At 60.9% G+C, this 20838-nt stretch overlaps 2 protein-coding genes across 6 annotated transcripts in view; one reads left to right on the top strand and one right to left on the bottom strand.

Moving 5' to 3' along the window:
- The first annotated feature begins 450 nt into the window (after positions 1-450).
- Positions 451-14915, top strand: Degs2 (delta 4-desaturase, sphingolipid 2). The gene is made up of 3 exons (XM_015488646.2): positions 451-1119; positions 12596-13338; positions 14456-14915. Exons 1-3 carry the CDS (start codon positions 1020-1022, stop codon positions 14600-14602), a joined length of 990 nt encoding a protein of 329 aa, XP_015344132.2. The 5' UTR covers positions 451-1019; the 3' UTR covers positions 14603-14915.
- Positions 14916-16862: 1947 nt separating this feature from the next.
- Evl (Enah/Vasp-like) overlaps positions 16863-20838 on the bottom strand; it is a 112516-nt gene continuing 108540 nt past the window's right edge. For all 5 annotated transcript variants that reach the window (XM_048799320.1, XM_048799319.1, XM_048799322.1 and 2 more), the window contains 3 exons: positions 19096-19162; positions 18690-18747; positions 16863-17344 (listed from right to left, as the gene is read on the bottom strand). In XM_048799320.1, the coding sequence (XP_048655277.1) occupies positions 17307-17344; positions 18690-18747; positions 19096-19162 (163 nt within the window). In that variant the 3' untranslated portion in view covers positions 16863-17306. The remainder of the gene's footprint in view (positions 17345-18689; positions 18748-19095; positions 19163-20838) is intronic.

The raw sequence follows: 20838 nt of genomic DNA, 5'->3' as shown, positions 1-20838 counted from the left end.
GGGCCAGCCGCACTGCCGCATCCTCGCCCCGGGGAGGTGCATCCCCACCTGGCTCCGCGGGGTCTCAGCCTCAGGCTGGCAGCGTGGGGACGGCCAGCGGCGCAGTCTGCCGCGGTCTTTCGCCGGCAACCGGTGGGCACCCGCTGTGTGCGGTTGCCCAGGGTCCTGCGGCTGGCGAGAAGGCCCACCGTGGACACCGGAGGGCGGGCAAGGAAGCAGCTGCGCAGCGAGAGATGCGGTCTCTTTGGTGGGCGCAGTGGGGGACCCCAAAGATTTTACCAAAGAATCCCGTCTGTTCCATCAGGTAGCTTAATACCTGGTGGCCGCCTAGGGTTCTGTGAGGTCTTTTTTTGGCGGTGGGGGGATTGAACCCAGGGTCACTCGACCACTAAGCCACATCTCCAGCCCTTTTAAACATTTTATTTAGAGAAAGGGTCTCACTGAATTGCTTAAGGCTCCGCTAAATTGCTGAGGCTGGTTTTGAACTCGCAATCCTCCTGCCTCAGCCTCTTAAACCGCTGGGATTACAGGCGTGCGCCACCGGGGCCCAGCCTGTGGGGTCATTTTACCTGTGTGGACACCATTGTGTGGCTCATTCATGCCCATAACACCTTTGAACCGCAAGCAAGTGACCCTGCCACCCAGGTGCTCCCGAGCTGGGCTCCTTCTCACTGATGAATCCCCACACCTTTGCCGACACTTGGCTCACCTTTTAATTTTCTGATATTTCACCAGATGGTGGTACAAGATTGTTTCTTCGTGGACAGTTTGTATGTATTTGATGATTGTTTTCAGATTTGAATTGGCCATTTTAACCTGGGGCTTGTCTTTTGCATGTGGGTAGAGCCCTTTCTCCTAGGGCCCTGGAACCCCGGGTCTGAGATGTGGCAGGTGTGTCCTCCTGCTCATCTTGTGGGTTAGCACAGAGCTTCTGTTCATTGTAAATTCAGTTAGGTCGATTGGCCGTGTTCTTGCCAGTCCTCACTTTGGTAACTTCCTGACCCACTTCAAGACGGCAGATGTTCATCCTACGACTCCAGTCTTCAACACAGGAGGCCCACACTGGCAGCCCTGCCGCTGGGTTCTCAGGGCTGGGAACTTCTTCTGTGAGACCATCAGGTGACTCCCCTGAAGCTCCAACTTCCTGGGCGGCTGGGAGGGCTCCCCACCTACCGCCGAGGGCTGGCATCTTGGTTCCACGCCTTCCCCTGCTGCCCTCAGCTTCCTCTCACAGGGCTTATTGGGCCCCTGGCCCAGAGGGAGAAGCCGGGAGGCTCTGGACAGCCAGAGTCCTGGCCCTGGGTGCTCGCGGGTCATAAGGGAGGAGCCAGGGCCTGAAGCGCCCACCCCCTCGGCTGTAACCTCACTCTCCCAGGCTGCCAAGTGGGCACAGTCTTCCTGCCTGGCGGAGTGGGGGAGTGGGGGTGAGGATGAAATGGGATCCCAGAGAGCAAGGTGCCCAGTGATGTGTCTGAGACTATAGGACGTGCAGAAGGGTCTCTTTCAAAAGAGATAAACCATGGGCCCTAGAAGGAGTCCAGGCTTTCTACAGAGGATGGCCAAAGAGTTCTGGGAGGCTTGGGAGGCTTCACAAGGCAGGCCCAGGCTCTGCTGTCCCTCCAGGAAGATTTGCTCAGGTCTCCCTTCAGGAGTCATGGTGCCCGCCCTCTTGCCAGTCCAGTTCTGAGCTAGCGAACTTGGAATGAGCTGTCTCTCTCCCTCCCAGGCTTTCCCTGCTTGAGTGTCCTGTCCCTGCTCTGCCTGGCTCTCTTGCTGGGCCTTGTTCTGCTTGGTTCAGTTCTGTCTCCCTCAGGAAGCACTTGGCCAGCCTCCTAGGCCCTGGCCCAGGCTGGCAAGGGCTGACCTCAGGTTTCCCTTTCACGGCCGCCGCCCATAAGCTCTGGTCTCTGGGGAGCGGGGGAGAAGTCCAGAGTTGGCTGTGAAGGTGACCTCCTGGCAAGGATCCCAGGACCCATTCACCAGCCACGGGTGAGTCAGTGGACAGAGGAGGAAGCTGAGACTTGGGCAGGGTCAGGGGTACCTTCCTCCTGGAGCTGGCAGGTGCTGTGAGGTAATCCGAGACGTGTTTGGCTGGGAACTTCTGTGGAATGGAGTTACTGACATCTTGCACACAGGCCTGTGGGTTTCCTTTGGGGCCTGCCTTCCCTGCACCGTGCTGCTCCTGCCCTGGGAGGAACCCTGTGTGTAACTGCAGCATCTCTTTTGAGCAGAGGCTGCAGAGTGGGGATCAGGGAGGGAGGTGACTTGTGCAGGCCACACAGCCCAGAGACCACAGAGGCTGGGTGGTTGCTCGGGCCGAGTCTTGTCCTGTCCATCTGGCTGATGTAGGCTGTGCCAAGCTCTTAGAGGTCAATAGATATTCAATTAAGATCCTAATCTCAGAGTCAGGTCCTAGGAAATCATAAAGAGTTTGCTCCAGGTGCTCTGTGAATGGGGCCAAAGTCCATGCCCAGCTCCTGCCTGGGACGGGGACATCTTCCCTAGGGCACAGCATCCTAAGAAAATAGCCTCCGTGGAAACCCAAGAATCACATCTCCCAGGCCCCGGGTGGGAACAGAGTCAGCAAGACTGGTCTCATTAGAAACCAAGCCAGGCGTGGCTGGTGGAATAAAAAGGAGGCTTTTTTCCCCCCCTAAACAAATAGCTTTGTAATTAAAAAAAAAAAAAGGTTGTCAAAGCAGACTGCACACAGTTAAAAAATATTCAAATAATCCAAGACAAACAGAAGAGGGAAACCAGGAAGTAGAATTCTTGGCAATTGTTGGATTCTTGTGGGAAAGGTCTGGCTGGGTTCTCTCAGCAACAGGTGGGAAGTCAGGAGCACAGCCACAGAGAGGCTGGCCTCCCCGGGTGGGGTGCGGGCTGCTGAGTCTCACCCCCCTCTGCCTGGTGGCTCCGAGATGGCAGAAGGAAGGGAGGAGTCGCCCTGTGAGGGGCTCTGAGGCTCAGCTTCAGTGACAGGGCCTCCTCTGGTCTCAACTCTGAGGCCCTGAGTTCCTCTGGGTAGTGGCTCCCAGCAGCACACCAGAGCAGAGAAGCCCCTGTCCTGGAAGGGGGGCCGTGAGCCTGCCTGGGCTGGGAGGCTCCAGGACACAGATCCCCAGCAGCCCAAGTGGAAGGTCCCCAAGGGCTACTGTGGGCCCTGTGTGGCCGGATGATGCCCCTCCCTGTGAAAGCCTCTGGCCTACTGAGCGCCCCTGTCTCTGGCCCCTGCCCTTCTGCCGCTCAGGGGGAGTCCCCACCATCTTTCCAATCCCAGCTTCTGTACCACTGCTCTCTGCTGAGGTTCTTGGGCATCAGTTGCAGTGCTGGGATGGAAGCTAGGGCTTCCCGAGAGTTCTGCTCCTGAGCCACTCCCGGCTGCCGCCCTTCTAGAATGCCTGTTCGTTATTCTTCCTCTAGGGAATTCCTGTGCCAACCTGGGTCTCAACCTGAATGTTCTTTGCAAAGAAACACACTCTAACAACACACACACACACACACACACACACACATGCACAAACACCACAAACACATGCACACACGGGCACACACATGCGCACACACACCTGCCGCCCCTCCCTTTAAGCTTCTTGTCCCTGCTCCTCCCGCAGCATGCCCGGCCCTTTCCCTTTGTCTCAGTTCTCCACTCAGCCATGGGACAGTTGCCTTGGGGACCTTACTTCCTCACTCAATTCTGAGGCTTCCTCCAAGGTGCGTGGCCCACAGGGCTCCTCAGGGCTTGAGTGACACCATGAGATAAGAGGCCACTTCACCCAGCCTTTGCTCTCTCCAGCCCCATGCCACCCGAATCGCCACCTGGGTTTCCCTCCCACCAGTGGTGGTGGCTTGGTGTCTGCTGAAGGACCCTGTCCTTGTTCTAGGTGAGGGAGGGCTGCAGAAGTCCGTGGGATCTCTGTCATCAGGGCATGGATCCCATGCATGAGGCTCCACCCTGTGACCTCATTGCCTCCCCCAGCCCCACCTCCAAGTCCCCTCACACCGCGGTGAGAGTCCCCTCGCGGATTTTGTGTGTCTGTGGCCACAACCGTTCCCACCACGGCTTGTCTGCCCTTTGCCTTTTAACGTGGGGTGATTTTCTTCTCCTTTGTCTTGATCTTCTTTGTCTCATGCACACTTGGAATGTTTGTGAATCTCAGGAGCCCGGAAAGGGAAGTCACTTGCCTGAGGTGGTCCCCCGGTTAGGCACGGGGTCAGGACTCTCACCCGGCACCTGCAGCCGGGCCTGGCTGCTGTGGCCGGGCCGGCCTGAGCCTGTGTGACAGGAGGCCACGGCCCTCCTCTGGCTGCTGTGCCTGCCTCCCTGCAGCTGGCAGCCATGTGCCTCTTTGTCTCCTTCCTTCTGGCCTCTGTCCCCGCATGTGCTCTGTTTCCGCCTGGCTTATCTCGGCCCCATGTTCCTTCTTTAATTTTTAACAGCTTTACTGAGGGATAATGAACATACCTCACCACCCACTCATTTAAAGGCACGGTCGGTGGTTTTGAGAAAGTTACGTAACCTACTGTGACGTTTCACCACCATCAGGACCTTCTGTGACCTCAGGCCAGTCCCACCCCTGCTGCCTGAATTCTCCAGGGGGAGGCTTCAGCTGCAGCACCCAGCACACCGCGTGTCCCTGTGTAGGAGCTCCTGGCTGGGACACACTATGTGCCCCTCACGAGCTGAGCCCTCATCTCCTTGTCACATCCCTCCCATCTCCATCATCAGCCGGATGATCAGACCTTTGTCACATATTTGTCACTGGGATGAAAAGCAGGTTTAGCAAGTGGCCAGTGAGGAGGCAGGGTAAGGTGCTCCTGAAGGTACTTTGGACCACTTTCCTCATTTTCTCTGTGGATCTGGGTCCCCAGAGAGCCTCCTGCACTGACCGGACAGGGCTGGGCTTGTCTTTTGGCTCAAAGGCAGGCGGGAGAGGTTGACACTGTGGGAGGACCGTCTCAGAGCATTAGGCCAGACCCAAGGAAGTTGTTGAGGAAGGAGGGAATTAAGAGGCACCTTTGAGAGAAGAGGCTGCTCAGAGGTCAAGTTACTCAACTGCAGGAGGGAGAGGGCCGGGCAGGGCCAGGAGGTTGTCTCAGCATCTCCTGCTGCGGCCACCAGGTGGCACAGTCAACGCCGAGCAGCTTGGTGGTGCCAGCTGCTGGTGGGGAAGCAGGGTGTGGGCAGCATGATGACAGGCAGAGACAAGGACACTGTGGCCAGTGAGTGACTGTCTGTGATGATATCTGGCTTCCTTGGGAAAGTGGTAGGAGCATCCAGTCCCAGATGGTGCCCATGCCAGGGCCTGGGGACGTGGAGGGGTCGAGGAGTGGAAGTGATGAGAAACGCCCCCTACTCCTGGGAGCCCCGCTGGACATGAGCGAGAAGTCAGCAGGGAGAGGGTGGAATGGCCTGTGGCTGCAGAGGAGTCTAGTGCAGGGCCTGGGGCCCCCTCTCTGCCACCAGTGCAGCGCAAAGCAGAGCACTTTCCTTGCCCATCGGCTGACCCAGCCATACCCCCACCTGGATGGCAAAGCAGAATTGTTAGGAGAGTTTCTGGACAAGACCAAGGTTCCATCAGAGCTAGAGGGTCATGGGCGGTCCTGTGGGTGTGCTCTTGGCATCAGGCCGTCCTCCCTGTGTGCCAGCAGGCCCACCAGATGCTCTGCTGCTGTCCCATGAGGGGTCTGCTGACAGGAGCAAGTAGGTGGCTGTGAGGGAGCCCGGCTCCCAGCACCCCAGCATCGGCTCTGTCCTCCCTCGTCTCACCCCAGGGTCCATGTGCCCTCGTGGACCTGCTCCCCCATGCGTCACAGCCCTGGAGATGGAGAGTGATGAGGCAGGCCCAGAGAGGGCTGGGGCTTGCGGGTCACACAGCAGTCCCTGGGTGCCCCCTTGGGACCTGAGGCAGAGCAGCACACTCCCACCCCTCTGGAAGGGCCCATGGAAATCGGGCAGGTTGCTGCCCCTTCTGGTGGGGCCTCTGTGCCATCTCTACGATGGGGAGGGGTGTTCATGTCCCGGGCAGGGTGCTGAAGCCTGGATGGGACGTCAGACACCAGGGATGTGCTGGGCACCATACAGGCCTGGAGTGCCGGTCCTGAGCTCGGGTCCTGGCTCGGCAGGCCTTACTGTGCCCTCTTGGGCCCTTCCTTGAGCCTTCCTGGACTTCAGAGCCCTCCCCTCTCTGTCTTGCTGAGACAGGGAGACTTCTAGAAATTGCTGTAGTCATGATCAGCTGCTGTTGGGCCCCTCAGTGGGGAAGCCACTTGTGTGGGTCTCTTTGTCTTTGGTTCCAGGTGACCGTCCACACTGGGCTGTAGGCTGCACAGTGCCTCGGGGCACTTATTAGCTCCATCTAGGCTGGGGAGGAGGCCTCCGTGGGCAGGGTCCCCCCTGAGGTCCGGGGAGCACCACCACAGAGGACATTGCCCGCTGGCCCGCAATTCCTGAGGGGCTGTGGCGAGTGCGTCCCTCCCCTCCTTGGGCGTCCCACCTCACTGTGGCTGGGATGAGATGGAGCCTGAGGCCCCGGGGCCCTCCCAGGCCCCCCGCTTTCCCTGGGTCCCCTCCCTGGAACACCCAGAAGAGGCATCTCCCATCAAGCCAGCATCCTGCACACCTCCACGACACCAGCCAGTTGTGTCCTGGTGCCTGTGGCCAGCCCTCCCTGTCCCCTGCCCACTCCCCCGTGTTCAACCCTCACGGCCTCAGTTCTCTACCTCTGGCCTCAGGCTCCTGCAGAGACCCCAGTGATCCTTCCCAGTCTAGTGGGCGCTTGTCCTGGCTTCTTGTCCTCTCTGACCCCTGAGACTGGACATCTCCATGGATTCATTTACTATCAAATCCTGCCGGCCCCCCACCGACCTCAACATGGCCTCCTCTGCACTCCGAGCCTGCATGTTCCCCAGGGTGGGGTGACCCTCAGGCCTCCCCTCCCCAGGGCCTAGAACCTCTAGAATTGGCAGCGGTGGGTGTTGCAGGTTTCTGCGAGCAAGGGCCGAATTTCTTAGGGCCTTGACCGTGTCTCCAGGAATTGGGGAAGGCCCAGGGTGTAGCCTTGCTCCTCAGGTGGGCCCTTCCTGGGGTCCCCTCTGGAGGCTCAGTGAGGTCTTTCTGCCTGGTGAGACCCCCTGCTTTTGCTGCCTCCTGAAACTGGTGGCTTGGCAGCTTCTGGGGACTGTTCTCTGAGGCCTCCTGGTTCTGGAAGCCCTAGGAGGCGCACGGTGGATGGTCCCCGGCCCGCTGAGGGCCTTCCTGAGAGCTCCCTGGAGTTTCTGGGCCGGCCAGTACTCCCCCGCAGCACTGGGGTCCAGAAAGTGCCCTCAGGCGTTTGAGGTCCCTGGGGCTCATGGTGTCTGTGCCCTCCTCAGGGCTCACACCCTCATGATGCCCAGTATCCAGACCCTCAGTCTTTAGTTGCCTCCAGTAGGATGGTTGGCCCTGTGGCACTATGGCACCCTGAGGCACCCTGTGGCACCCTGTGGCACCCTGTGGCCTGGAGGCTTGGGTCTGCTCTTGCTGGAGCAGGCCTGGGGAGCAGGGGCAAACACTGCTCCAAGACCACGCTCAGGAACTGGGCACTGGGAGGCTCCCCAGGCCCCTGTTGGGGTCTTGCCTGAGTGAGGACTCCTGCTGGACGTGCCTGTGCCTGGCCAGGCTGGGAACTGCCCAGCGTCCACTGAGAGGAGGTTTCAGGGGTGTGCTCCTCCCAGTCCTGGCACTGCGGTTCTACGGACCCTGGGGGTGTAAGGGGCAGCCTCAGGGCGGCCAGGCAGGCCCGGGTTCTGCTGTCCTCTTCAGTTGCTGTGGGTCCCTGAGGAGAGAAGGCTTGGGTCCTTTGGAACCGTTGGGAAGAGGAGGATGGGGCACCAGGCTCCCTGAAGCTGGCCTGGGTTGGGGGACCCCAAGTGTGTTCTCACTTGCTTCCAACCCATCCCACAGGAGAGCATGTGATCTCTGTTCAACAGACAGGTAAACTGGGGCCCACTGGCCAAGGTCCTGGCTTCTGGGCTCTGTTGTTGCCCTTGCCTCTGAGGAGCAGAGTATTGTTGGTCTGGCCTGGATCCAAGAACCAGGTGACCCAGGCCCTGCGGCCCCACAGCTCACCTGCCTGTGGCTCACCTGGTGCAGGTGTGGCAGGCCCCACCCTCTCGCTCTAAGACTTGGCGTCCTTCCAAGGGGAAGTAGGGGCCACCTGCTCTGTGGAAGCCGAGGGCCTTGAGCTGGTGAATCCCCTGCAGGGTCTGGGCAGGTGGGGGATCTGCTGCTATTCTGAGGACCCTGTAGAGTGAGGCTGGTGCCCGGAGGACCCTGGTGAGAGGCAGGCGGGTGGAGCCCAGCCTGACTCCTGGGGTGCACAGGCTCAGGGCTGTGCGGTGCCTTCCAGGTCCTGAAGAGAGGATGGTACATCCTTCTTCCCTGCCTGTCACAAAGACCCCCTCTTGCCTGGCTGTGGCTGGTGGACCCCCAGCCCCTTGGTTGCCCCTAGAAGCACCCATTTTCCCAACCACACTGCAGCACAGCCCGGCCCGGAGTGTCGCTGCTGACCCTGGCCCTGTTGGGTCAGAAGAAGGTGGGATGAGGCTGCCCCTGCCCCTGTCCCACCCGCCGCCCTGTGGAGCAGCAGGCCCTGTCCCCACCTCCAAGTGGAAGGCTAGTGTGTGGCCCACCTGTCCCCTAGGCCCGTGTCCTTCCAGCTTTCACATCTGAGCTCTGCCCTTGCAGGACGGGCAGGTCAAAGCTGGGAGGTGCCCTGGAGGCCTGTCCCTGGCCGGGCGGTGGGCAGCGAGGCTCTGGCAGGGCTGGCCAAGCCCTCCCACTCCATCCCAGGGCTGCGCAGGGGCTGGGCTGCCATGGGTGCGCGTCAGTTTCCTGCAGCTGGGGGAACAAGGTCCCACGACTTGGGGCAGCAGCAAGTCTCACGGGTCCTGGCTGGGCGGGAACCGGTGTCAGCAGGGCTGCGTCCCTTTGGGAGGCTGGGGGATCCATTTCCTGTCTCCCAGCTTCTGGAGTCGCCCACGTTCCTCTGCACGCCCCTTCCTTCCTTGGTGTCCCAAAGCAGCTGTGGCAGGACCAGTCTGTCCTGTGTCGCAGCACAGAGACCTCCGCCCCTGCCTCCCTCCTGTACTCCCCGGGGCCCTCGTGACGGCCATGGCCCCCAGCTTGATCCAGGAATCCCCATTTCAGGTTCCCCGATTAGAAGCCCGTGTGCCCACCCGCCCTTGCTGTGTATCCGAATGCAGTCACAGATGACGGGCTTAGGATGTGGCATCTTTGGGGGTCTGTTATTCTCCCCCTCCCTGGGGAGGACAGAGGCCTTGGCCTTGCCCTGCAGGCTTCCTCGGGGGCTTCTGGGGCAGCACAGAGCCGGGCAGCTCTCCCCTCATCCCACACACGCAACAATTGCCAGGGTGACGCCAAGCGGGCAGGGCCGAGCGGGCACACCGTTACCCCTGGGAGTCCATGACCATGTCCCCAACACCTTCCTGTCCCAGAAACACGCTGTGTGAGCCTCTCAGGTGGCGTTCTGTCAGCTGCCCCGAGCTTTGTCCCCATGTCCACCCTGTGAGTTGGCAAGGCTCCGGGGACAGTGTTTTGGGATCCTCCCAGGGAGCTCAGACAAAGGTCACGTGTGGGAAGCTGAGACTTTTAATTTTTTTTTTTTGAGAGAGAGAGAGAGAGAGAACTTTTTAATCTTTATTTTTTAGTTCTCAGCGGACACAGCATCTTTATTTTATTTGTATGTGGTGCTGAGGATCGAGCCCAGTGCCTCGCACATGCCAGGCGAGCGCGCTACCGCTTGAGCCACATCCCCAGCCCAAGGAAGCTGGGACTTTTAAAAACTTTTTGTTACCATGGTAAAATATATGACCCACACGAGGTGCCACTTCAACTGTTTTTAAGTGTGAGGCTTGGTGGCCTTAGTGACATCCACAGTGTTGTGCAGCCATCACTGTTGTTTCTGAAACTTTGTTGTCACCCCAAACAGAAACCCAGCCCCAGCGGGCACCCCGGTGACGTCTGCTGCACTTTCCCACCCTCGATGCGTCCCTTGGGTATTTCCTCCTAGTGACGTCAGACAACATTCTTCTGGTGTCTGGTCCCCGAGGTCCACCCGTGCTGGGGCCGGTGACTGCTATGATATTCCTTCACTTAAAAAAAAAAAAAAATGGCAAACGCCGTTCTGTGTACGACCAACACATTTTCTGCGCGGTCTTCCCCGGCTGGACACGCAGGTTCCTGTGAGCAGGCCATGGCACCTGGTTGGACCCTCATCTCCAGTTCCGGGCACATGCTTAAGCGAGGAGGACCAGGTGGTCATGACCCGTCTGCCATCTCAGGGACCGGCCAGGCCCCTCTCCTCACCATGCCCACCCGCAGGGCTGCCAGGGGCTGCGGCTCCTCGCGTCTTCACTTGCTTCCCTTCTTTGGCTCTAGCCACCCTTGCTGGCCGGAGGTGGTCACTCACCGAGAAGCTGCACTTCCCATGACTGCTGTGCTCACAGGCCCCCTTCCCGTGTGCTCGGCGGTCAGTTGTGTATCTTCTTTGGAGAAGAAATGTCTGCTCCTATCCCTCGTCCACCTTAGATCGGGTTGTAGTTTTGTCGTCGAGTCTCAGTCCTGTCTTTTATGTTCTGAATTTTAAACCCTCAGGTGGAGCTGGGGTTCGCGCCTGGGCTAGCCTGCACCTGAACCGGGAGGAGCGGGAACACACGCACCTCCCAGAAGGTCAAGGCCAGCAGCTTTCTGGGCCCAGCAGCTCGGGCAGGGGTTCCCCGCCCGGGTCATCCCTGGCTGGGCCAACGTGACCGCGCTGTGACTCTCTGACTTGCTGGAGAGGCGTGAATGGCTAGCAACTGGAGTCAGAGCGCCCCGTGCATCTTCTTGGGGTCTGGAGGCCAGGGTCAGGCCCTCAGATACAGGCAGAGTCCTGGCATCGTCCTGAGCCAGATCTCCTCACGTGTAACCGGGCCACATCCCTGTCTCTTAGGCTGAGGGAAGGAGGGCCTTGGCTATGGGGCCCTGAGGGGGCCCTGAGGGGGCTCTGCTCTGCGTCACATCCTCCCATTCTGGGTGCCAAAGGGGAGTGACACTCTGGGATACAGAAGGAGCTGAGGCAGGAGCCCTCCTTGGCCTGGGGGGTTCCACTTCTGGGTCCCCAGCCCCTGGGGCGGCCCTGGGAGACCCTCTCCACAGGCCAGCACTGAGGAGGGTGAGCCCAGGCTGCTGGCTGCTCATTAGGTTGGGGGTCAATGTGGGAGACTCTGGGGACCCTGAGGACCAGTACTAACTGACCCAAGGCCCTGCTGCGCTTGGCTTCCCCATCTGCATGACAGGACGGGCTCCATCTCTGAGGGCCTGTCTGCTCCTGCCCAGGGGACAGGGGACAGAGCAGGCCTGGATGCCTGTCCCCCTGAGTACGTGATGAACCCCAGCCCTGCACCCAGCTCCTGCAGTCTGCCTTGAACCTTGGCTCCTCCAGCTGAGCAGCCGCAGAGGTCTCCAGAAGGCAGAGCTGTCCTGCCCCGGGGACCGGGCACCCACCTTCCCGGTCCTGCAGGGCTGCCGCTCCTGGCCTGGGTGGCCTCCTCCCACTCACATTGTTTCTTTTCTGAAAAAAAAAATAGAGAAAAGTACAAAAGATCTCTAATAAGCACCTAAGGCCCCAAACACATGCCTTCAACCCTTTATCATATTTCCTGCAGTTCTTGTTTGTTTTAAGATCTCGGGGCTGTTATCGGGTGGATCCGCCCGCCCAGGGAAGGGGCTAGCTGCTCTGCTCCTGGCTCCAGAAATATTTGGAGTCAAATTGATAGAAAAATAGGTTTTAATCAAAGCCAGCTTTGAAGAAGATGGAAGAAACTTGATTGTTTCAAAAGCTCCGTCTCTGAAACTCCTAAGGGCAGCAGGACTTTCAAAGCCTCGGAGGCAGCTGCAGGCCAGTGAGAGGAAGGCAGGAAGCGGACACGCGCAGATTCGGTCGGCCGGCTAGGCCTGGCGGGCCATCTGCCGTCTTCCCTCCCAGCTTGGCCCCTGTCAGGGTTTGGGGGCAGGGGTCACAGCGGAAGTTCCTCTTAATTCAGAGGGTGTCCAAATCCGGTCTGTTTCAAGACCAAGCAGGAGTCCTGCAGTTCCCCTCCCGTGGCCACCCCCAGGGGCCTGATGAGTTTGGGGATGACCAGTCCATGTCGTCCTTCTGCTGTGCTGTGTCTTGGCCCCGCAGCCACAGCACAGAGGTGCGTGTTTAGCAGGGGCTCTCGGGGCAGGTGGCTCCTGGCTCTGCCGTGGCTCTGATTTCTGGCATTTCTGGGACCGTGGTGACCCCTGCCCTGTATTTAGGCTGGTGGCAAATTCCCCAGACCCCCAGGGGAGGGGTGGCAGGTCCCTTGCTTCTGCGTCCCCTCAGGCTGGGTACTCCTGGGTGCCAGGGTGGCCCGTCCCTCCTAGGCATCCTTGAGGGCGTGGGCTGCTAGATGGGTGGAAGGAGAGAGGGAGGGGCATGGCCGATGGAAGGTGCTGGAAGAGCACAGGGAGGGTGGAGCCGGCCCGAGCTCTCTCACCGAGCCGCCTGCTCTCCCTGTCTCACTGCAGCCAAGTACCCGGCCATCAAGGACCTGATGCGGCCAGACCCACATATCAAGTGGACGGTGACAGGGCTGGTGCTGCTGCAGTTGCTGGCCTGCTGGCTGGTGCAGGGGCTGGCCTGGCGCTGGCTCTTCTTCTGGGCCTACGCCTTTGGCGGCTGCGTGAACCACTCCCTGACGCTGGCCATCCACGACATCTCCCACAACACTGCCTTCGGCACCGGCCGCCCTGCCCACAACCGCTGGTTCGCCATCTTCGCCAACCTGCCCGTGGGCGTGCCCTACGCGGCCTCCTTCAAGAAGTACCACGTGGACCACCACCGCTACCTGGGTGGCGATGGGCTGGATGTGGACATCCCCACGCGCCTGGAGGGCTGGCTCTTCTGCACGCCGGCCCGCAAGCTGCTGTGGCTGGTGCTGCAGCCCTTCTTCTACTCGCTGCGGCCGCTCTGTGTCAACCCCAAGGCCGTGACCCGCATGGAGGTGCTCAACACCCTGGTGCAGCTGCTGGTCGATGCCGCCATCTTTGCCCTTTGGGGCATCAAGCCTGTAGCCTACCTTCTGGCCAGCTCCCTGCTGGGCCTGGGCCTGCACCCCATCTCGGGCCACTTCGTGGCTGAGCACTACATGTTCCTCAAGGGCCACGAGACCTACTCCTACTACGGGCCCCTCAACTGGATCACCTTCAACGTGGGCTACCACATGGAGCACCACGACTTCCCCAGCATCCCGGGCTGCAACCTGCCCCTGGTAGGTGCTGGGCCCAGGCGGGGCTGGGGGGCAAGGGCCGGACAGACATGTGAGGAGGGGGCCCCGAGAGGCCCTGGGCCAAACCCAGGTGCTTTATCCTTTCTATGCTGCTCAGGAGAGGGTCACTCTCATTTGTGGTCTCCAGGGCAATGGAAAGGTCACAAGACACACGCAAGTGCCAGGCTGGAGAGTAAGGGGGCAAATCCAAGGAGGGTGGAGTCTCAGGAGTGTTACAGTTAGGGGCTTGGTTCAATGAGAGGAGGCTTGCACCCTATTGTGACATTCATGCACTGTGTCTCTGGGCAAGTCACTCACCCTCTCTGTGCTTCATATTTCTCTTCTGCACAAGGCAGCTGTGTTAGCGATTCTCCACGGGAGGCTCTGTGCTTCCTGTCTCCTGACTCCCTGTCCCTGTTCATGTCTTGTCATGGCTTTGACAGGGGCCCTCCTGGCCCAGAGCTGGCCAGTCAGGACAGGGTGGGCCTTGTGCTTTGCAACCTAAGGGGTGTGGCTCGGCTGTAGGGAGGGGAAACCTTTGGTGGCCTCTCCCTGGAGCCCTGGGCCCGGAGTTGGAGAATTTCGAGTGAGAAAGGAGGAAGGGCAGAAGTGGGGGAGGAGTCCTCGTTGTTCCCCAGCTCGGCCGGCTCTGGCTGGTGCTTTGATAGCATCTGTCTGGTCAGAAAGAACTGAGGTGACCCAGCGGGCAGCAGGTGGGGCCTGAGCGTGAGGCTGTGTGTGTACCCGGGGCCTCTGTGCGTGAGAAGGCTCTTGCGAGTGCAGCCGGGAGGCGGTGGCTGGGCTGTGCATGGACCCTGGCTCACTTACAACCTCCACAGCCCCTGAGCAGGTGCCCTTGTTCACCGTCCCCATTTTACAGAGGGGAAGGCACAGGCTCCTAGAGGGCAGTGCCTGCCTGGGCAGAGCCAGAATCAGGACCCAAGAGTCACAGAGCAGCCATGGAGGGGTGCCTGCTGTGGGCCAGGCAGGGCTCCTGTGCCACGTGGGCTGAGCTTGGAGGCCAGTCGGACTCCAGCACCCGGGGAGACGCTGGTGTGCGTGTGCACGTGTGCTTGCGTGGGTGGCCGGGGCTGGCCCCTGACCCCTGCCCTCTCTACAGGTGCGGAAGATTGCGCCCGAGTACTACGACCACCTGCCGCAGCACCACTCGTGGGTGAAGGTGCTCTGGGATTTTGTGTTCGAGGACTCCCTGGGGCCCTATGCCAGGGTGAAGCGGGTGTGCAAGCTGGCAGAGGACCGCCTATGAGCCCTGCCAGGGAGCCTGCGACCTGACCCTGCCCACACTGCTCGGCTGGCTGCTGCTTCCCCCATGCCCATGGGCAGTGCCCCAGACGGGTTTGGCTGCACTGATTCTGGCTTTTGTCCCCAGAGCCCTGGGAGTTGCCATCAGCATGCCAACAGTGGGCCCAGGCTGCGTCCTGGTCTGTCTGCACAGGGACTCTCAGTGGACCTTTTTGGGCTCAATGGGCAAGGGCTCAATGCCCTGGGCCCATGATCCTCACGGAGCTGACTTCTCTGGATTCTTGTGCCCTAAATTAAACCCAGTGCTTGTTTTCACAGTCTGTGCATTGTGCTTCCGAGGGGGTGGTCCTGGCCCCAGCCTGGCTCCCAGAAGACAAGACCCCAGACCCAGGAAGGTGGTGCCTGTGCCTCAGTGGCGCCCCTCCTGGCCAGCTCCAACTTGAAACCCCTTTACTGAGTTGGTTGGGTGGTGGCCTCAGGCAGTGTTCCTGTGGATAGTGACCTCCAGGTGCATGGACGGCAGAAGGCCCTGCACACGTTGAAATCACAGCAGCAGACTGGGGACCCGTGGCTCCTCCCACCCTGGCTGAGCTCTCAGCCTGGCCCCCTGGACCTGTCCAACTTGTGCTCCACCTCAGGCCCTTAGCGCTGTGGAAGCTTCCCAAGCCCACAGAGGTTCAGGCCCATCAGCTGAGACGGCTCTGCAGAGCAGGCCCCGGCCAGAAGGACAGATGGGTGGCTGGACAGACACACACACACATAGTGAACCACAGCCCGAGGGCAGCAAGCTGGGCACTGTCCTTGGTGTCTGTGTGAAGTGGGGACATGTACCTCTGTCCTTTCTGTGGAGCAACCAATGGCACAGCTGCGACTAGGGAGGTAGCCCTCTGGTCAGCACCCTGGCCCTGGGGCTGGGCTAGTGTGACATGGTGTCTACAGCAGGCAGGCAGGAGCGGGTGCTGGGTGAGGCCCTCCCTCCACAAAGAGACGGGTGTGGGCTCAGCCATGGAGCACCCCCTAAGCGCTGGGGTGAGGCTGTGGGGCCGGCTGAGCCAGGGACCACCCGACAGGCGGCAGGGCTGCTGTTGACCTGGGATGGAGGCGGAAGCAGGGCTTGCTGTAGTCCTTGCCCTCTGCCTGGGAGTGGCCTCATTGGTGCCTGGCACAGGTGTCCCCGAGTGGTCTGACTGCTGAGATACTGCGGGGACAAGGCCTGGGCCAAAGGCTCTTTCTGAGACAGGAGGACTTTGAGCCTGGGCAGGCAGCCCCTCCCTGTGCACACAAGCCTGCCCAAGGGCCAAGGGGACCTGGGGGGAGTCCAGCCCCCACCCCACCCACAGCAGTCCTTTGACCTCTGCCCCCTCCACCAGCACATGTCCCCCAGGCAGTGCCTATCAGTAGCCTGGCCCGTCCCGACCCTGGGGGTGCCTCTGGAGACGGCCCTGAGTACGCAGTGTCAAGGGGGCGCAGGGAGAGGGTGGGAGCCCCTGCCTCCCAGAGCCGGGCTTCTTACTCCTGCTGGCAGAGCAACCACGCGCCTGTCTCTGAGGGTTCGGGAATCCCCAGTGAGAGACAGTACCTCAAGGACCAGGCCTCTCGTCGTCAGCCAGGATGGGCCCCGAGAGTAGCTGGGCCTGAGGTGGGATCTGGGGTGGAGCGGGGAGTCACACGGGGTGGCCTGAGGGACGGTGGCCAGGACATCAAGGCCTATCACTGCCTGGGCTCCTGGCCTCATGGACGGTGGTCCCCCAAGTCAAGGCTCAGACCCTGCCCTGGCTGCAATGGAGAGCTAGTGCTGGGGATGCACCCCGGGTGGCGTGGGTTGTCCCCGCTGCCACCCCAGGCCAGGGTCCTCTGTGAGGCGCAGGAGAGCCTGTATGGCAGGTGGGGGTGGCTTTCCCTACTGGCGCCCACTTCCCCACCTGAGCAGGTACATCCTCCGGACCCTGCGGGGCAGACAGCACACGTCCCTGTGGTGGTCCAGGCAGTGGCTGGGCTGAGGGCCTGTCAGCTGGGGGCCTGGGGCGTGTGGCTCCTTTCAGGAGGACCAGAGGCCCCAGAACATCTGGGGGTGGAGCCCAAGACGTCCCGGCCCACCCCGTGGGTCCCGGGGATGTTCTGACTGAGCCTAGCTCCCAAGGGAGGCCCTTCTTGCTGCTCTCACTGCTGCGCGCCCTGGCCCTGGCCCTGGCCCCTTCCCTGAAAAGGGGCGTCCCCAACCAGGGCAACCTGGAGCCGGAGACAGTGAAAGCCAAAGCCCATGGTGTGGACAGTAAGTGGTTTATTACTGTGTGGACATAACACGTGGTGCGTGGACAGACAACACCGAGGTGCTGGGGCGGAGCTTGGCTGGGTGGCCGTGCTGTGCGGGATGCCGAGCCCAGCCGGCCCCTCGCTGCCAGCTCAGGGGCTCACAGCGTCACCTGGAGGAAACCTGGAAACCATCTAATGAAGCAGTTGATTTGGGGGTGTCCTCTATAAACCAAAGAAATGTACACTTAAATAAGCAAATATAAAATACAAAAAAAGAGAATAGACCTGGTATTCTGTGTCAGATAGAATCTAAAAAAATCCAGGAGTCGAACTTTGTTTCCTCGTTTTGAATTTGATCACAGGCTGAGACTTAGGTGGAGCGCATCCTGGCTCACGCTCCATGTGCGCTGGAGGCCGGGCGGGGGCTCCTTGCTGTCCTCCGGGTGGCGGTCGCCTTACGTGGTGCTGATCCCACTCAGCTCCTGCCTGATGGCTGAGGGACAGGACAGAGAGGGAGGCTCAGGGGCAGCCGTGGGGAGCCTGCCACACCCCGTGGACCTGCCCGGGCTGCTGGAAGCCCCCATGGGTTGCCAGAGGCCACACAGGGCGCGGCCTACTGGCAGCTTTGGCACAGGTCTCTGGTCTCACAGGCCACTCCTGCCACAGTCCCTGCTGCCACCACCTGCTCTGGCACAGAAGTTGCTGGCTGGGGTCTGGAATGGCCAGGCCTCTCTGATGCCTCAGCTCCACAGTGGGGCAGGGCTCTCCGGGGCGGGGTGGGGGACTGCCCTGTGTGCTGAGGTTCAGGCGTCTTCGTAGGGTCTGGATGGGTGGCATCTGGGTCTGCTCAGAGGACCTGGGACCCTCCCTGACAAAGAGGGCGCTATGTGCTGGGCTCCCCAGTGGCAGCAGGAGACCTTGCTGACTGCTGGGTCCTGACTCTGTGCACGCCTCCTCCAGCTGCCCCCAGCTTGTTTTCCTCTCCTGCGCCCCCACAAGCCCTCCCCACATCCTCCCAGGGCCTCTGGTGTCCTCCGTGTCAACTCTGGCCTCTCCCCGGACAGACCTCCTGGGCCCAGGAGCCAACATCCAGGACCAGGCAGCAGGAGGGGCCTGGGTCTGCGGCCCCCCACGGACCCTCTGCCCTCTGGAGTCTGCCATCAGCCTTTGCCACTTTTGAGTTCAGAGGACTCTCTCGTCCAGGTCACTGCTGATGCCCTGGGGCCCACAGCCAGCCACCCAGCCTGAGACTTCACCTTCCTGGAGGGGACAGCCGGTGGGGGGTGGCGCAGGCTGCACTTTGCTGCTCTGTCCTGGGCCAGCCAGCCCTGCCCAAGCTTCCCCTTTCCTCTGGCTGCAGATCTGAGACAGCTCCTCAAAGGCCTGGGCGGATGTCACGGGACCCGCCCTGCTCTGGGGCTAGAGGCTGCTGGGGCCAGGCAGGCTATGGTGGCGCTCAGCTCCTGGCTCCCAGCAACCCCTCCCAGGAAGGCAGCAGCCCTCAGAACTCCAAAACCAGTGACTGGAGGTGGCAGGCCAGAGAGCAATGTCAATGACAGATAATGAAATAAAGAATGAGAAGTCTGGCATATCCGCTGGGCTTCCCCCAGGGACCAGGGCCCATCTTCCAGCAGCCTGGGGAGGTGGTGTTCTTAGGCAAACCACTCAATTCTCCTGAGCCTGGGTCCCCACAACCAGAGCCTGGGGGGACAAGGGGCCCTGGCCCCACCTCCGCTGGCAGGAGCACTGCCTTCCCTGCTCCTTGCACAACCCTGCCCCTTCTCAGGACACTCCACCATGGGGCCCCAGTGACAGTGCTGCCCGCGCAGCCCACTCACCGTCGATGATCTCCTCCTTCACCTTGTGGAGCTCTCGGACCACCTCCTCCAGGATCTCCTGTGGGCAGAGCCTCCAGGTGAAGGGCCGGGGGTCTCGCCCTCACCCTGCCCTTCGCAGCCCTTGGTGCGTCCCCAGCTGGGGAAGGACAGTATGGGGTGTGGGGGCAGATGCTCCACCACTCTTCAGGTGCACACTGGTGAAACCCAGGGCTGTCCCATGGGAGAGGCCCCCTGAGACAGGCTGGGGGACCAGAAGGTGGAGGATCACTTTGTTCTGGTGACAGCAGGAGCTGGGGACAAACTATGAACATGGGCACCCCCTTTCCTCCTCTGGCTGCTCCCTGCCTTTGTGGCCCCCCTGGGCGTGCCCGCTGGCTGCTCAGCCCTGAGGAAAGGAGACACTCACCTGTTTCATCCGGTCCAGATCTAAGGCATCCAGGGCCACGTCGTTAGCGCTCCCAGCAGGCTTCACCCTGGGAGAGGAACGGCAGGTGCAGACCAGTGGGCGGCAGAGCCCGCAGGCACCCTGCACTGGGGAAGTCTGGGGGTGCCAGAGGTCCCCCGCAAGGGCCAGGCTGCTCCCTTGGTAGTCCTGGTGCTGTTCACCCATGTCACTATTAGGCTGCTCAAAAAAGTCAGTAATGCCCAGTGTCCACCGCCGAGGGCGCCTGTGGGCGCCTGTGGGCGCCGTGACCACATTCCTCCTCCAAGAAGGTCTGATGGAAGTTGTCTTCCACCCACCCACTGCCCCCTGCGGAAGAAGCACCAATGTCCTGCTCCTCAGCGTGGGGACCGTGTTCCTGGCTAAGCCGAGGCTTGGGGAAACCCAGCAGTGTGGCACTGAGTTCAACGTGAAGTCCCAGGTAGCCATGCCCTGGGGACACCGCCCCCCACCCACACCAGCACCTGGTGTTGGTAACTGATGCTGCCTCTCTCCTTCAAGAGACCTCGTGGACGTGGCACTGCTGCTTTGGCTTCCAGGGTCTGTACTTATTTGAAAAGGTTTGGACTAAGGGTGACTGATCTGAATTTGAATGCCTCTCCCCGGGCATCCCCCCACCGATCTAACGACAGGGTCTTTTGGAAAGGGATCTTGGTGCCGCAGGGCAGACATGTGGTCTGGACCAATTTCCCTCCCCCTGTGAACAGAATGGCAGTTGGAGCCTGTTCCAAGGAAATGAATGTGGCCCGAGTCAGGTAGAGGCTCGTGGGCGTGACAGCTGACATGTGCACATCCTTCGAGCGGAGCCAGCTCGGCTGCTGAGGGTCAGCCTCAGACTTCAACGGGCTGGTGAACCGAGGACCATGTGCTCTGCAGGGAAGGAGAATGCGGGAGGAGAGGGAGGTGCCCTGTGCCCTCCTCGATGGACTTAGAAAGGCCCAGTGTGGTCCCAGCAGGCAAGTGCACCCGGCCAGAGGCCCCTGGCACGTCAGCCCCGTTCTGTGGGTTGCAGGTCCCACTGCAGCAGGAGGTGCTGGGACCTGGGACAGCTGCTTCATCTCTCCAGGCCTCAGCTCTCCCACCTCAGCCTGACAGCCCCTCCGGGAGAAGCAAGTGTACCCGCAGCAAGCCCGAGCCTGAGGGAGGGTTCTGCCCACGCCTGAGGGAGGGTTAAGCCTGCCCTTTTTGGAGCCATCTATGAAAATCGAGGACAGGTTTGTCTCCAAGCTGGAAAGAGACCCCACTCCACGTTCCTGCCCAGTGAGGGACAACTGCCCGCAGAACATGGCTGCCGACCCAAGTCCACCAGAGGCAATGCCAGCTGTGCTGGGGGGCTGCAGGCTCCAGCCTCCCCTGCTCTGGTCACCTTCCTCGCAGCCAGAGTGACCTCCCAGGCACTAGTTCCAGCCAGCCTCTCAGCTGCCTTCCTCCAGCCCTCCCGTCCCCCTCTGTTCTCCAGCCACGCGGTCCTGTGTTAGGGTCTTTTGAACTTGCGGGGGGGCGGTTGCAGCTGTCCTCACGATGTCTTATCCAGAGGCCTGCCCAGCCCGCTCCCGACAGCCTGTCCCTGGCCACGACACAGCCTGTGCCTTGGAGGACCCACGGCTGTCCTGTTTATACGGAGCTCCTCTGGGCACACAGCCTGGCTGACTGTGAGTCTCCTGTCTGTCCCTCTGCTTTGCTGATGGCCAGGTCTGCCGGGCTAGG

This window comes from Marmota marmota, unplaced genomic scaffold, assembly GCF_001458135.2.
Source record: "Marmota marmota marmota unplaced genomic scaffold, marMar, whole genome shotgun sequence".
Classification (NCBI taxonomy): Eukaryota; Metazoa; Chordata; class Mammalia; order Rodentia; family Sciuridae; genus Marmota; species Marmota marmota.
Note: the sequence above shows the minus strand (reverse complement) of the source record. Positions and strands in the feature narration are given on the sequence as shown.